This window comes from Charadrius vociferus, unplaced genomic scaffold (genome assembly GCF_000708025.1).
Source record: "Charadrius vociferus isolate BGI_N301 unplaced genomic scaffold, ASM70802v2 scaffold163, whole genome shotgun sequence".
NCBI classification, from domain to species: Eukaryota; Metazoa; Chordata; class Aves; order Charadriiformes; family Charadriidae; genus Charadrius; species Charadrius vociferus.
Genome location: NW_009648332.1, coordinates 8290366 through 8306368, shown reverse-complemented (window position 1 = coordinate 8306368; position 16003 = coordinate 8290366). Strand labels below are relative to the sequence as shown.

The 16003-nt window shown below is 49.4% G+C and overlaps 1 protein-coding gene across 1 annotated transcript in view; it reads left to right on the top strand.

The window, feature by feature from the left end:
- The window catches only part of PTPRF (protein tyrosine phosphatase, receptor type, F), a 296593-nt gene that overhangs the window by 226650 nt on the left and 53940 nt on the right, over nucleotides 1–16003 (top strand). The window contains exons 14-16 of the mRNA XM_009884676.1: nucleotides 5005–5310; nucleotides 8223–8416; nucleotides 15146–15172. Coding sequence (XP_009882978.1) covers nucleotides 5005–5310; nucleotides 8223–8416; nucleotides 15146–15172 — 527 coding nt within the window. The remainder of the gene's footprint in view (nucleotides 1–5004; nucleotides 5311–8222; nucleotides 8417–15145; nucleotides 15173–16003) is intronic.

Below are 16003 nucleotides of genomic sequence, written 5' to 3'. Positions count from 1 at the left end.
AGGGTAGATACATAAAAACTGATGGAGGAGTGAAACAGGCTGGGAAATTGCTTTGGAGAGATTGATTTGAGTGGGCTTGTGCATCTCTCTGAATTCACTCCCATGCAGACAAGCTGTCTGGACAGGCAGCATATGGGTGTTTGGCTCTAAATGTGACTGTCTCCAAACCATTGGATTTTTACCCCTTCACTCCCCATTACAGCTGCCTTGCTTCCACAAGAGGCCATCCCTGGTCCCTACACTTGATCGCAAGGTGAGGCATCCTTTGAGGCCAGATGTGCCTGTGGCTGTCAGGCAGCTGGAGGAGTCAGTTTGGGAAAGTGGGTGTTTGCCTGGGTTGTATGAGTAAGTGAGGCTGCTGCTTCTGGGACTGCAGCACTAGGGGAAACCAGAACAAGCTGCAGCCGAGTTAATAGAGAGGCTAGATAATGAGGTGACCCAGGCAATATCACTTTCATCCTCGCTCTGCCCCATGTGATCACAGAGCAGGAGTTCGCATTGCTCTGATTGGCAGCTCAAAGTGCTGCGCATAAGCAGATTAGGGCTATCAAAGGGCCCTGCGATAAGCTCGTTTTCACTAACGATTTTTGGGCTTGCCATTATGCAAAGAGCATTAAAAGGGGGAAAAAAAGACATTTCCGTTAGCACCGTCTGTCTGGGATTTACTAGCTATGTGGGGTGAGCAGTTGGCAAAGGCAGCCAGCCTTCCCTGCAAGGAGGGCACCAGCATGCAAAGCAGCCGAGAGCCTGAGATGGCCATTAGAAAGGGAGCTCAGGCAGGCAAGAGCAGCTCTGCTTACTATTGGAACGACCTTCTCTTTGAGGAAAACTCAGCTTCATTAACATATCAGTCGCAGGGATTCCTCCACCTCGTTAAGTGAGCTAATGGTGTCTTAGTGCTGCACCATAGACAGGTATAAAAATGGAGAGAGGTTCAGATCATGCAGTTATAAATATTTGAACACTGAGAACAAATTCTGAGTGTGGGGATTTGTATACCTATTTCAGATAGCTTTTGTATTGATAGGCAAAGGTTGAAAAAACTCGCCTGCCACTTAAATTAATTCCATCAGTGGATGCTCTTATCCTTGAACACACTTAATCAGAGACAGCTCCATGCATAAATGAGTCCTTCAGAGTCTCACAACAGTCCAAGTAACAGAAACCTTTGCTTTATGGACTCTTCAAGGCAGACATCTTCCCATGGCCTACTCCGCATGCTGTCTGCTCACAGAGGGTCTCGTATGGGTCTGTTTTTAAGGTTGTCGCTTCATTAGCCAGTGGAGCAAGAGCTGACTCGTTCTGGCACCTGTTTACTAAGAGAGATGTGCACTAGTTGGAAGAAGTTTGGCCAAAAGCCACAGGAGTACCTTCCTTTGACCAGTGAAACCCTCCTTCCATTGAGGGACCTGAGAGTTGTTTGATTTATCCAAGTGACTGGGTCTTGGTTTACAGGCCGCTGTGAAGATTTCTAATGGCGCTCCATTCTGTGAGGAAAGTCCTTGGCAGTTACTACTGGGCCATTCAGTGAGGGTGACAAACTGCTAGCTGAACAGTTCCAGGGCAGAGTGGGTTCTTGGGTAGTGGGGGTCTCAAAGCCAAGTAGGTCTTTCAGAAAGCTCTGCTTTAGCCTCAGCAGTTGTGTGCACAGTGCACAACTTCCAGGCAGAAATTCTTTGGTCTGCCTTTAGCAACACCTCGTATTAGATGGTTGGATCGGTCCCCTGTGGCCTTAGAACTTACTAATCTAGAAAGGGTGTTGCTCCCACCTTCAAATTGGTTTCCTTCCTGCAGTCTTCCATTTGATTGCCCTGAGAAAGACTGTTAGGTCTCAGAGGTTGACATGTTCAGGTGGGACACAAACTGCAGGAGCAGTCAGACTCCTGCTTTCCAAAGAGCCTGTCTTCAGGCTCTATTCCCGACCCTGACAAACCAGTCAAGGGCAAGGTAGGAGGCACATCTTCACTAACGAGTCACTCATGGGCTGGAGAAGGACATCTGTATTGCTGCTGCTGGGCTTTTCTTGTGGCGTCCCTGCACAGGAGTGGTAGGGATGCCAGGAAGGCCAGAGGGATGCAGTACCCCTTTGCGTCCTTCCAGCAGCACAGCTCAGAACCCCATCTCCTGAGAAGACAGCTGCCTTCTGGGCTGTCTTTCCTGCTAAGCTGCTTGCTTAGTTGCTGGGCACCCTGCAAAAAGTACAAGCAATGCTGCGTTGAGGGCCTGAGGAGCATGGGGGAGTTTTCCAGGAGTCTGCAGTCCCTCAGGCAAGCAGTACGATGCAGGAGAGGAGCGTCAGCTCTGTGCCCATCAGGCCTCAGCATTAAAATGCTTTTCTCGCTTGAAATATGAAGATGGGTCTTGAGGCTGCCTTTTCCCTAGCTTAAGGAGTATGTGGGCTGGATGGGTGCACAGGGCTGGTGTGGGCCGGCGGGGGAGGCTGGTGTGAGCAGCCTGGAGGCAGCAGAGGTTTGCACAGTGTGCATGTAGGTACATCTGCGTGTGTGGGTGCACACAGTCTGCTCTTTGCCGGCCCCAGAAGGGGCACTTCCACTCCTTATGCATTTTAAGTTGATCCTGCTCATGTTACCGAGTTTTATTTTGCTTTTTTTAAGTGTTAATCTGAGTTTTTGCCTTGCACATCATGTGTGTGACTCTTACCCAGTCAACAGCCAACATTTGACCTGCCCACACTGCCAGCCAAAGCTGCCTTTGGAGAAGGAGCTCACTGCTGCATCCCAAAGGATGCTGTGGACGCCCAAAGCCAGAGCAAGTCTCTTCTGTGAAAGGCCTCTCTGCAGACAGTGGCAAAGGAAAGGCTTGCCAAGCTCCTTGTGTCTCACCTGTCCCCTCTGAGGGATGCCACCAGGCACTGTCTACCTTATGCCATCCCTGAATTCACTCTTGGTGTTGCTTTGGTGCTATATTTTCCTACTCTCTTCCCTGCCACTTGTCTGCTGATTAACCAAAAGAGTGTGAGGATTCATTTTCTACCCCTGCTCCCTTCCAATATACCAGGTAGTGGGACTGATCCTGCTCTGCCTCCCTCATGTAGGCAACTGTTTGCTTCCACACATTGCTTTGACTTCTCATTTCTCCAGTGTAGCTCCCATAGCAGCAGCCTGACTCTGCTTAGGCATCATCTCTTCCAGCTCTGTCATTGCCCACTCTCCCTCCATCTTTCCTCTCTCCAGGCACCCCAGCCCAGGTGTCAGGGGTGGGTCCTGCTTCCTGAGCACAGAAGTGGGCACTAAGAGTTACATGCAGCCTGCAACTGCCTCTGCAAGCACTTGGGCCTTGTTCCCAGCAAGCAGAAGTCATCGTTGGCATTGGGAGGTCCTGCTGTCCCCAGCTTTCCCAAATCTCCCACTGCCAAAGTGTTCCCAGCAAAGCCAAGGCACAATTGTTGGGTGCTTTAATTATCTGAGGTGCCTGCTGCCATCTGGAGTAATGCAGGTTGTGTTCGCCTTTGCGCAGGTGGTGAGCAGGCAAGCTTGTGCCTGTGCCCCGGGAAGGCTGGATCTGGTGCACTGATGGCTTCAAGGACTGCAGCATGGGGAAGGGCACCAGTCTTTTTTCAGGCGTTTCTAGGTTTCTGAGTGCAGTGAAGAATGGAAGCAGCCTTTCACCTGCCATGGCAAAGCAAGATACCTTGTACTCCATTATTACTTGGCCAGACAGCCTCCTAGCCTTAGAGCAACCTGTGTGTGCTTTTTTTGGTGACGGTGCCCTGCCCTCTCTGTTTAGGGCTTTTGCCTTCTGTGCAAGCAGAAGAATGCACCTGTCTCCCTTGTGCCTTCCCCAACCAGTTGGGCTCCTTTCCTTATCTAGGTTTTCACCCTTGCCTTCTGTGCAAGCATGCTGTCTGCAGCATCCCTGGACAATGAGGCCAAATGAGAGGAGGCTACTGCTGCCATGAGAATGCTCCCATGTTGCTGGGGCCCTGTTGCAGCAGGACAGCAGTTCTGCAAGGCTGGAGAAGGGAATGAAGCAGGCAAGTGTCCTAGAGATGCTCTGCTTTTTCCAGGCCATCTCTCCTTTCCCAATCCCTGTCTTACCCCGTTGCCCCAAATTTGTTTCACTGCTCTTCTCCAGCAGTGCTCTGTGGAGGAGACTGCTCCTCATCCCGATGAGAAGCATTTGCTGCCCAGATCCCATTTCTCCCCCTGTGGCCAATTAACATTGCTGGGACTTAGAAATTAATGCAAACTGCAGGTAGTTTTTCTGCCTGGGAGGTGGCAAGACCTGCCTACCTTCCCCTGTACAGCTCCATAGGCCAGGAAGCTACAGAGGCAGGTAACCAGTTTGGCAGGCATGAAGCAGTCAGTCCCAGATACTAGGCACGCGTGCAAAGCAGCACAACCACGTTAGCTGCTGTTTCTACGTGGTGACTGGCTCCCACCTGGGTCATGGTGCTGCTCGCAGCTGATGGTCGTGATTTCAAACCGTGCCTGGACACACTCCAGCCAGTCTCAGTCACCTGCTTTCTCGACCCTCTTTTGTTTCCTCCACTTGTCTAGGAGCAGGTTTTTGCAAGCCTTCATACAATCTGGTGTGTGAGCTACCCCTTCTGCCACTCTTGCCTTCTGTAGCTTCCTACCTCTTCTGGTTTCCATCTGCTTCAGATCTTCACTGAAAGCATCTTTCTTCTCCCTTCCAGTCTCTCTCTCTCTCTCCCCCCCCTCTCCCCCCCTTTCCCTCACTGCCATTTACTGTGTTTGGTAAAGTGAGCGTCCAGAACTGCTTTGGGAGGAGGTGTTTTCTGATGCAGAACAGCACTTCTGCCTCCATGCTGTTCATCAGGCTTTCAAATACAAATTGCCCCTGGTGCCATCTTTGATGATCTGTGAGGAAGGCAGGTGGTTGTCCAGGAGGCTACTGACTGAATTTCCATGTGATGTGTCTGTTCAGTGCTCAGTTGGCTGGGTAAAAGTTCCCTGTGCATTTTGGTTTGTCCTTCCACTCATTTCCCTTCATCTCCCCACTTCATTTATTTATCCCCAGCCCCCTCCGCCCCACCCCAAGAAGTCGAGTGTGTAAGCACCAGCTCCACTACCATCCGGGTAAGTTGGGTGCCACCGCCTGCCCAGAGCCGCAATGGGGTCATCACCCAGTACTCCATTGCGTACCAGGCAGTGGAAGGAGATGACAACACCAAGCATGTGGTGGATGGCATTGGACGGGAGCACTCCAGCTGGGAGATCAAGGACCTGGAGAAATGGACCGAGTACAAGGTGTGGGTAAGGGCTCACACCGATGTGGGGCCAGGACCGGAGAGCATCCCCGTGCATGTGCGCACTGATGAGGATGGTAGGTGTTACTGAAGAGCTCCTTCATCTACCGCCTTGGGGTAACCAGGACTCTCCTAGCTGAGCTGCTGGAAAAGCGGGGAAAGGGAGTGGGGATATTGGCCTGGGAATGCTTTTCAAGCAGGACTGGAGGCTGTCGGGAGCAGTGCTTTCATCAGCTGCTCCAGGGAGTGGGTCTTCACAATTGCCCTGGAATGGGGTAGGGGGATACGATGGTTGCCTCCAGGCTGTGGGTCAGGTATCCTGGCATGGTCCCACAAGGGTCCTGTGTGTGTTAGCAGCGCTTCCTGCACGTGAGTGGAGGCATTACGCTGCTTTGCCATTTTGGGTTTCTAGTGTTTGGTGGTGGTGGTTTCCATTCTACTGAAGGTAATGTGAGTTCTCCCAGCCAAAGGCTTCTCTCACGTTGTGAGATCAGGACTTAAAAGTTTACTTATTGACCTGAAATCCAGCAAACTAAAGAGGGGAAAAGAAATCCATTTGAAACTTGTAGATATCACAGGAAAGCTGCTTCCTGCCCCAGCTTCCAGGCAAGCCGCAGCTTATATAAATCTGCTCTTCCGTTCAAGAGTCAGAATATCGCATGTACAGAACACTTTACTGGATACGACAGCTTTAAAGAGAAATTGCTTTGTATTAGCAGGGCTGTCAGTTATGTCATCATGACTTAAGCCATTTCCTTTGAAAGTGCCAGAGCTCAGGGTGACAGTAGGAGCTTTCCATGGCTTCATGCTGACCCCAGAAGCTGCAGATTTAATGGGAGAAGAGAGAGATGCAGCATCCAGGCAAAGAAAGGATGATCTCTGTGTTGCCCAGTCAGCGTGGCAAATTGAAACCAGACATGTTACAGTTACCTAAATGGGCTGCCACTGTCCCCCATGTCTCTGTGGCTCTGGAAGTGGTGTCTGGGAATGCTCACTGACTGCATTCCTGGGCTGGCAAACACATCTGTGTGTGTCCTGCTGCCTGTATTGTTTGCTTCAGTTCTCATTCAGCAGAGTTGTTTGTAGCCCAGGGGAAGCTGCTACCCCAGAAATGTCGCAACAAGCTCTCTCAGTTTTCCAGCACGGTGGTTGGACATTCCAGCTTAGCTGTCAGGAGTGATTTCATATCCCTCCAACATGCTGATGCTTAGTAGGTACTCACAATGAAGGAAATAGAAATGCTAAACTGTGATCTGAAAACAAATTGAACTTTCCCTGTTTGGGTCTCCGATGCAGCACACACTTCCTGTAATGGGGTGGGATGGTGTTTCTCGAAACACTGTGGTCTGCTCACATTCACATCTTTTCACGTCCCTGCAACATGCCTGTATCATGTCCTGCCGAGGCCTCCCGCCTTCTCCTGCCAGCAGAGCTTGACACACAGCTTCTGTCTGGTTCTCAGGGAGGATCTTGTTTTTCGCTTGGACTCCCAACTGTGTGCGTGGGCAGGTGTCTTGCTAGGGCAGGAGAGCCCCGTGGCTTGTGCAAGGTCACTGCACTAAGTGAATTGTGGATTACGGCGTAGGCTGCTCCAGCCAGAAGGTGGTAACTATTCAAGCACAGCCCCCTCCATTCTCATACCTTGAGCTGGTCTCATGGTGCTAAAATGCTCCATTCCTCCTTTCTCTATTTTATTTAATTATCTACAATTAAGAAGGACATCTGGGGAAAATAATGAATTGCCCTGCGGCTTAAAAACTGTGCTTACCTGCTGGGTAGCTGTTTCTTCCCATCTAGTTGGTTGAAGTAGCAATACTCATTATGTCTGCTTGTCAGCTATCCATCCCTAATTATCTAATACTGATTATTTCTTGCTCTGTTGAGAATTGGGGCGCATGGGGTTCCAAACCCCTGGATTATCCCAGGCAGTGGAGGGTGGAAGGGCTCCAGCAGTAGAGGTGCTAGGATGGAGCCCAGGTACTTCACTTGGGTACTGGGCACTCGTGTAGCAGTAGTATCCTCCGCGGGGAATGCACACCTCTGCTCCCAGCTGCTTCAACCGGAAGGAGCTTTCCAGGAGCAACTGAGAGGCTAATTTTTCAGCATTGACATTTTTGTCACAGTCAATGCAAGAGCAAAAAGTAATAAGGAGGTAATTTTTCCAAATGGTAAATAGGGTATAAATACATTTTTAAACTGGCCTCACCTTGCAAGAAAATTGATATTTTCTGGGCAGTGTAATTTTTCATTTTATTATCAAAAAGCATTCAGCTAGCCGTGCATGAAATACAGTCCCCAGAGCTGTCACAATCCCCACGGGCCCCTTTATCTGGCTGAGTTCAGTGACTGCTGTCTCTGAGCTCTGGGTTATTGTTTTAGGACGGTGCTTTTCCCCCTCATTAACCTCTTGCTGTCACAGGGGAAGAGCATGTGCATACTCTGGCTGGTGGCAGGTACCAGGGCTCCCCGCAAGGCAGGCTCGGCGCCCAGTTGTGCTACCTGGGGCTGTTGGACTGCGTTTAGGTGTACGCAGAGGGATCTGTGAAGAGGTGTTGTGACAGGCAGGATGCAAAGAAGGATTCAAAACCCCTGCCTCTGCCACAGGGCACCCTGAGCTGCAGGTGGTTACCATATTTTTTATATTTTGCTATATTCTTGTATTCTTCCTTGCTCCCCTACTGCTGGAGACAAGACTGGGAGAGGGGGACGTTGGGTCTGACCCAGCACAGTGGCTTTTATTAGGGGTACTCCTGCGTATCACAGTCGCTCTGTTTTCTACTGAGAATAGCAAAAACGCTTGGATGCTGGGAAAGGGTCAGGGATATGGTCATGCTGGAAAATGGCAATATGACCTCCTGGGCAGGTACAGGGAACTTGTGCCAGCAGCGCTGTCCTTGCAAAGAGGTGGATGGAAGGTAGCAAAGGAGCGAGAGGTAGCTGACAGCGGTTGTGTGGTACCTGCTAACTGTCCATCCTGTGTGTGTTACAGTGCCCAGTGCCCCACCGCGAAAGGTGGAGGTAGAGTCTGTGAATTCAACTGCCATCCGGGTGAGCTGGAAGCTGCCTATCTCTAACAAGCAGCACGGGCAGATCCGTGGGTACCAGGTTACATACGTGAAGCTGGAAAACAACGAGCCTCGAGGGCAACCAGTGATCAAGGACGTCATGCTGTCAGAAGCACAGGTACAGTGTGGGGACCTTGGGCTGGCGGGCATGGCATCTTCCCTCTCTGCGAGGGCCAGGATGGGTGGATCCAAGTATTTCTTGGACTCCTCTTGTGGCTCCAGAGCGTAGCACTCAGCCCTGCCTGAGCAAGGCGAACCGCGTATCCCTAAACTGTGGCTTACAAATGAGTAAAAAGTTTAATCAGAGAAGAATTGCTGTAGGAAAGATGATGTATTGGATGATGCTCCTCTCTTACCCCTTCTTTGACACGGACCTCTCTCTGCCTGCCATGTCCTGTGCAGACTCCAGCTGGAGCAAATTGTGTTTTGCCAGTCAGGTTATAAACTGTCAGAGAGTGTTAAATAAGCCTTGAGTCTGCTTCTTCCATGCTGATGACTGTGTTTGGGGCAAAGCTTCTCTCCTGGCAGAGTCTACCAGGTGCTGCCTGCTTGGGAGGCACAAGGGTGGATCTGCACTTTTGGGTGGGCACAGCAGGCCAGGCAGTGCAGCCCTCCTCTGGCTCAGCAAAGCATCCCTTCCCTCCTGCTTTTGCAAGGTAGGGACTTGACCTCTTGAAACCAAACTAGATGAAGCCAACTGACTCTGAGAAAGGCTAGGGGAGGGGGGGGGGGGGGGGGGAAGGGAAGGATGAGACCCACATCGCCTGTAAATGACTTTGCCCTCTGCTATCCCCGTACTACAATCTGCTCATATTTATGTGATCTCCTGGATACCTCACCGGCTGTGAGTTGAGGTCCTGTTCCTACACAGTGTTCCAGGCATGGTTATGCGCTCTGCTTAGCCCAGCAATGCATAGTTGCCTTTTTCCCAGGGTCCAGGGAAGTTTTTGGTGCCCTGTCTGTGATGAAATACAACTCTTCTTTGGAGCAAGGGTCCTTCGTCCTGGATGACCCATGATGTTCTCAACAAAGATAATCGTATAAATGAAGTACAGGATCTGCTGCTGTTGGAAGCGACGAGTAATCGATTCAGAGCTGGCTTGCTTGAATGATGCCCAATATAAATACTGGAGAGCTGCAACGATTAATTGATCTGTCTCCTGAACGCAGCTGTGAATCATTTATACGTTTGTCAGTGGGGAGTGCAGTGCACAGAGGCAGCTTTGCTCCCCATTCATATTCTGAAGGATAAAACTCAGTAATAATGGGGAAGGGGAAAACTTTAAAGAGAGAAAATGCTTTGAGGGTCCTTGTAGTGTTGTCTGGGGCACATCTTTGTTTGTGTTTCAGGTGTTGCTTTATTTTAATCTTTAGAAAAGCTGCTTACTGCCCTTTACTTATTCCAGGAGGATATAATCTTCTGTGTTGTTTGAACAATTGATGCTGTGTTGTTCAGCTGGAGTTTGGAGTTAATGGGTTGGTCCCAAGCGTAGGTGGGCAAAGTTGGCAATGTTGTTCTTGTTGGTGTTTTCAAATATTTTATGCTTGCCCAGCCAGTTCTGCTTTCACTCCTTACTCATACATTTCAGAGAGAGAAACCCCATGCTAATGTGCAGGAATGAGGATGCCAGAGCCAGAAACTTTCCAAGGAGTGCTGGATTTTGCATTGTTTTGAATGTGTGCATCAAGGAGGCAAGTTGCTTGAAGTTTCCTGGCCTGTCAGACCACTTACCAGTCTTTCGTATTTGGTGTATTTATGTGGGAAAGTTCTTGATTGCTGTTGATTTATTTTTTTTTTCTGGTGTGTATGGTGCTGAACTCATCCACTGTAATTTTTGGATAGAAGTGAAGGCCAAAAGATAGTTGCAGAGAAGTGACTGCTCTGAAGGAGTCATGTCACTCTTGGCGTAAACTAATGATGACCCTGCAGGGAAGAGGTTTCACTGACTTGGCAGAAGAGATCTTTATTTCCTGAAAGAGTGAGAAGCCAGGCATGACCTGTACTTGTGATGAAATACATCTGCTCCAGAAGCTGAAGAACCCTGTAAGAGCTGCCATCTTTCAGTACAGTGGTGCGTGTCTTTGCAAACAGCCAGATCAAACTTTAATGAGTAGTCTTGGAAGAGTTATTTTCTATGGAAGAAAACAAAAAGATTCACTGGAACACCTGTCCCTGAAGGTCACAGGATGAAGATGGCCAGAATACAGCCAGAGTTCAGTACTCATAAACATTTATACCAGTGCACAAGGAGAGAATTAAACTGATTGAAAATCTGGGATCAGAGAAGAAATTCTCTGGACATGTAGACAGAGCCCCTCCTCCTGCCTAGCCAGGCTGTCTGCTGATTTTGAGTACGTATGTACCACATAATCTGCTTCCTGCAGATGGTATGAAGACACTGGTATTAAAGCTGACTCATGATTTTTCCTGATTGAAGATGAGAAACACAGAGAGAGTAAACGAAGATGAAAGGAAAAAGGAAAGGGAATGGAGATGGTAGCTATGCAGATAATACAGATTCTGAGTTTTCAAAACCGTTTGAGTGGAAAGGACTAAAACATCAGCAGAGAAGTGGGGGCCTTGGTGCTGGAGAGATCACATTTTATTTTACAGCCTCCTGCCTAGGGACAGTAATCAGTTGTTAGGAAGGTCCTGTGATGGAGCTGAGGCCTCTCCCTCCCATCTGTGGCTGTGCCTGTGACTGATTACCTCCATCAGACTTCGCTGTGCCTTCCAGTCTGAGTTTTCAGCTCCTACTGACAGACTGATGGACAAGCAAATCTGACCATGCCCTGTGGAGGAGTGCCCAGGGAGAGCGTGTGTATCACTGCAGAGCTGGATCAGATACCCACACCACCTCCGGCACAGGCCCTGGCTGTCATGGCTCAGCCAGGTCCCTTGGTGGACAATGGCAGAAGATTCATTTCTGTGCCCTGGGTCCTGTGCACAATGCATCCAAGCACTGAGAGAGCACCTTCGAAAGGTGCAGGGTCTCAGCAACACCCCGCCACTCTCCTACAAGTCCTCACTGGCTTGAGGGAGCAGGGGATAGCAGTGCCATGGGGCACAAGCATTAGGTTCTTCAGGGGAGGGCAGGGGCCCACCTGCTTTCCTTGGTCTCCAATCCCTAGGCTGCTGCAACGTGTCAGGAGGACCAGTGGGCTTGATCCCCTCCATCCCTCACAGGTACCAGTCCTACATGCCCTGAAGAGCTCAGTGCTGAGCAGTGCCGGGCGGCAGTGTTGAGTCTGGAGCACTGGCCACAACGGAGGCAGCAGGGCCAGGGGAGGACATGCCTTCCTGTTCAAGTTCCTGTGCAAGTGTGACTCTTGTTTGCTCTTTCCAAGACAGGCAGCTAGACCCTGCATGAATCTAGCTGTTCATTCATTGTGCCTTTCTCCCAGCCTGCTTGCCCTCAGCCCAGAATGGAACATCTTGGGGGGAGGGAGGGGACGGGGACTTTTTCCCCATCCCGCAGTGTGGCCTCGACAATTGCTCCTGCCCTCGACTGTGCGGCGTATTTGCCAGGGAGCCTGCTGTCTGCATCACTCTGGGGATGTGGCATCCATATTAGCCTCACTGCTTACAGCCCTCTGCAGATCCAGTCTGCCCAGAGAGCTTCACAGTGCTTCTGCTGCTGGGAGCTGGCTGGGTACAAGACCAGGCTTTGTGGAGGAGAGACTTCTTCCACCTTCTTCTCCTGCTCTGCAAACAGAGTCATGGCAGGGGAGAGGTATGCTGCCTGCCAGAAGGGCTGCAGGCTCGCAGGAAGATTGTGTGGTCTTTGCAGGCGGCCCTTCTCCATCCAGGATGCAGACCAGGTGCACGTCCCACCAGCTTGTTCCAGAAGAGCAGGAAGAAGTAACGGCAAGCACTTTGAGCTGTTGGATTGAGATCAAAGGAGAAAGGGGAAGCAGAGACTCCTATTCTCCCTGGGCAGTGCCCACCCAAGGCATAACACAGAGGAATTTAAGGCCTCCCTCTTTCACTGGGTGTCAGTCGAGGATCTTTATCTGAATCTACTTGGAACAGCTCCTCATGCATGTGTGCTCATTTAGGTAAGAGTCTGGCATGGAGGTAAGATGTATTCTGCTTCCTAAGTGGAACAATACTGGAAGACATCATCCACAAAGAATTTCAGTAATGGACAAAGGTGAAGTTCTAGAGCCCTCAGAACCCTCCACATCCCACAAGCTGGGCACCCAAGTTTACATCTGGAATTTCACTGTTGCACCGCAATCACTGAAGCAGAGAGGAGAAGGATCTGCAGGAAAACCGCAATATCCACTTCCCATAGCTGGGACTGTTTAGGAGGGCTTGAGTCTGTCTTTTGCAAGAGCCATGGTCAGGGAAAATAGCCTTTCCCTGGTGAGACATGACTATGCTGTGCAGTATAGAAGTGTAAAACGAAACGTTAAGGCATTGCAGCTGCCATAAATACACACTGTTAGCTTTAGCACTTCCCTGAGCCATCCTGCCTCATGCACACAGCACTGTCAGAGTTCTTTTTATGACAGCTCCTGGGCTTTTCAGATCAATTTGTCTTACTGACCAACCTTAAACAGTTAAGAAGCAATTGAGCTAGTTTAAGGAAGGAAATGTTTTGATCTGCAGATGATATTTTCATAATGAAACTGAATTTATACCGGGGTATTTATGCAGGCTTGGCTTTTCGCTGTTAGTCCTCCAGCACAGATCTCAAGGCGTTTCTTTGCACTCTGATCTGATGCAAGATTAAAGTCCACTGAAACATAAGAGCAAACAGAGTTTGAACATTAAACGCTTGGTCTAAAATCCTAGTGGGTGATAAACTCCCTGCTGTGGTGTGAGAGGCTGTGAGATAAAGTAGCCTCCCGAGCCCAGCTCTGCTCCACTGTTCATTGCAGTGGGGTCTCACCGTCTGCTCCTGCAACTACATGGGGTGGGTTGGGGTGTTACCATCCATGTGGCCCCCACCCACCAGGGACATGGTGTTGGAACAGAAGTGTACTTCTGGGAGGAAGAGCTACCAGGCCTCATATCCTTCCTGTAGCAAGACTGTTGTGGGGTTCTAGATCAGCAAGGCAGAGTGTGTGGCTGTTGACCGTGGTGTGGGCTGGCTGACACACGTAGGACGTCAACAGCAATGACTTTTGTTGAGCTAAGCATGCAACACTGGAAATAACACCAAGATGTGTGTGCAAAGTGGGTCTTTAGTGACCATAATACTTAGTGAGGGCCTTCGCTTTATAGGAAATCTTTAGGGACAACTTGACCTCTTTGCTGAAATTAAATTTTCAGATGGTTTACAGGAATAATTCTGCTTCAGTCTCATCACATCAAATAAGTGAACTAGAATAAATTCTTAGAAGAACGTTTCTCCAATAGGTGCTTCTTCCTGAACTTAGAGAATAAAATAACAAATATTTTGAAGGTATGCCATGTATTTTACTGCTGAGGAGAGTACTCTGCCACTGTGATAGGCTGCGGCCTGTGAAAGTCAACTCAAATAGCCTGAGTACAAAAGGCAACTTGTAGCTTTAATACCATTTAATGCTTCTGCTGCACTTGCAGGTTCCTGGGCACTTCAGCAGTGTTAGCTGGGCTTCTCGGTGTCCTGAGGAAGTCAGTATCTGAGCGCCATTTCACAGCTGGCAGCCTAGGCTCAGAAGCAAGGTTTGCCAAGGCTCACACTGTGAGTCAGGGGCAATAATACCTATCTTCCACTTTCATCTCTGTGCTTGAACCCATCGACCGGTGCTTCCTCCAGGCAGATTTAGTAACCTGAGATGTAACTCATCACCTTGGCTGAGAGAGCTCTCTGTGATCTCTGCAAACCTTTCTTTGGTGCATCAACCACAAAGAACAGTGCTACGGGCATGCGTGGCAGCAGCCAAGGTCTGCTAAGTCTTACCACCCCAATGCAGCTTTGATGCCTTAGAACCCTAAATCCAGCCAGAAACCTGTGTGTTCCCTCTTCAGAGCCCTAATTGAGCTGCCATGGCTGGGAATCCACGTGAGCTTGTGCTGGGAAATGGTGTGCGTAGAAGTCTTACCTGCAGGGCTGCTCTTGCCAAATGAGTGTTTGCCGTTTGGTGTTGTGTAATTGGCAGTGAGAAGCTGTTCCCTCAGTACATGCACCAGGTTGAGCCTCGCTCCAAGCCACGCAGCGCCGTTAGAGAGAAGCAGCTTAGTATGGAGCTCTGTGTAAGATTTCTGGAGCTCTGTGTAAGATGTCAGCCTCTCTTGCGCTGTTTACAAGAGATGGCACTTCGCAGTTTTCAGAGCATTTTCTTGCAGATGATACAGGAAGGAGAGGGTCTGTAAATGTTGCGTTGGTGCTTCCCTGCAGAGAGTGCCCTCTGAGTTTTGTGTGTTGAAGCCTTTGGTTCTAATCAAGAGATGGTGGCTGGAGGATCACTAGGACAGAAACTGGAGGTTAGGCCACAAAACTGTCGTGAGTGACTTGGGCAGCAGTCAGGCCTGGAGGCTTATCGGTACAAGCTGTTCCTTCTTGCTTCTGCTTGTGGAAGAGGCAGAAAAGTGCAAACAAAGCCAGAAGGGGAAAGGGCTACAAAGTTAAGAAGTGGTGACCTCTCCATCCGTATGAGAAAGAAGCTCTTGCCCCTTTGTGTGAATGATCCCAGACCTACTGCGCAGGCTAGCGGCATGTAGAAAATTGCTCTATGCCATTTCTTCCCTTGGCGCAGCCTGTGCCAAGTGACCCTCTGTGTATAAGTGTTGTAATCCCCCCAGCCCAGTCCTGCTAACCCCTGCTGTTGTCGTCGTCGTCATCCCCTTCCTACACGTTGCCCCTTAAAATTCTGTGTCTCCATTTTCTCTCCTCCTTCCTTTCTCCCCCGTCAGTGGAGAGCTGAGGACTCCGTCGACCATGTAAGTACCACTCGTGTGTATTCCAGGTTGGAAAAGAGGGGTTTGGTAAATCGATTTGTGAATTTTGTAGACACAGTGCTGTCAAAACATCCCTTTCACTCCCTTAATGAGGCTGGAGAGTTACATTGTGAAACCTTCCACAAGCAGCAAATCCAGAGAAAATTGGCATTTAGATTGCTACTAAATGCAGAAAAGCAATTGACGTTTCCTATAATCTGTATTTCCAGCTTGTTGCAGTGCAGTTTTAGGCAGGCTCAAGTGATCGACTCAGGAGGTGCATCCTACTTTCTGCAGTAGTTGGCCCACCGAGTTACATGGTAAAATTAGATAAATAATCTTTAAACCACATTGATCGTAGTCATGAAAAATAACCTACACTCTCAACCGTGACCTTTGGCTGAAACACAGATAGTAATAAGAAAACAATCACATTTAAACAGTTAAATCCAATTTTTCCCACATAATTTTGAAATATAAATTTGGAGGAACAAACTAGAAAATGACCTTTTTAGAGTCAGCAATTCAATTACGTGCCCTACTGTGAGCTTCCCTGGCACGATGCATTCCTCCTCCTGCTTTATACGGAGAATTCTCACTCAGAGTGGCTTTGTCATGACAGCACTGTGTTTACATTATGCAATCAGACCTTCTTTCATCCATCCCTCGTCTCTCTCCCCTCCTCCCAGCTCGCTTGCTTTGCTCCCGGTGGCATGCTTTTGCGTGAGAATTTCTCTTTGCATGGATTTGGGAGGAGTGAATTCTCTTGGGATGTTCAGAGTCTGCAGGTTTTGTGTGAGTGCTTCCCCCGCGGGTCCATTGGCACCGATCGGA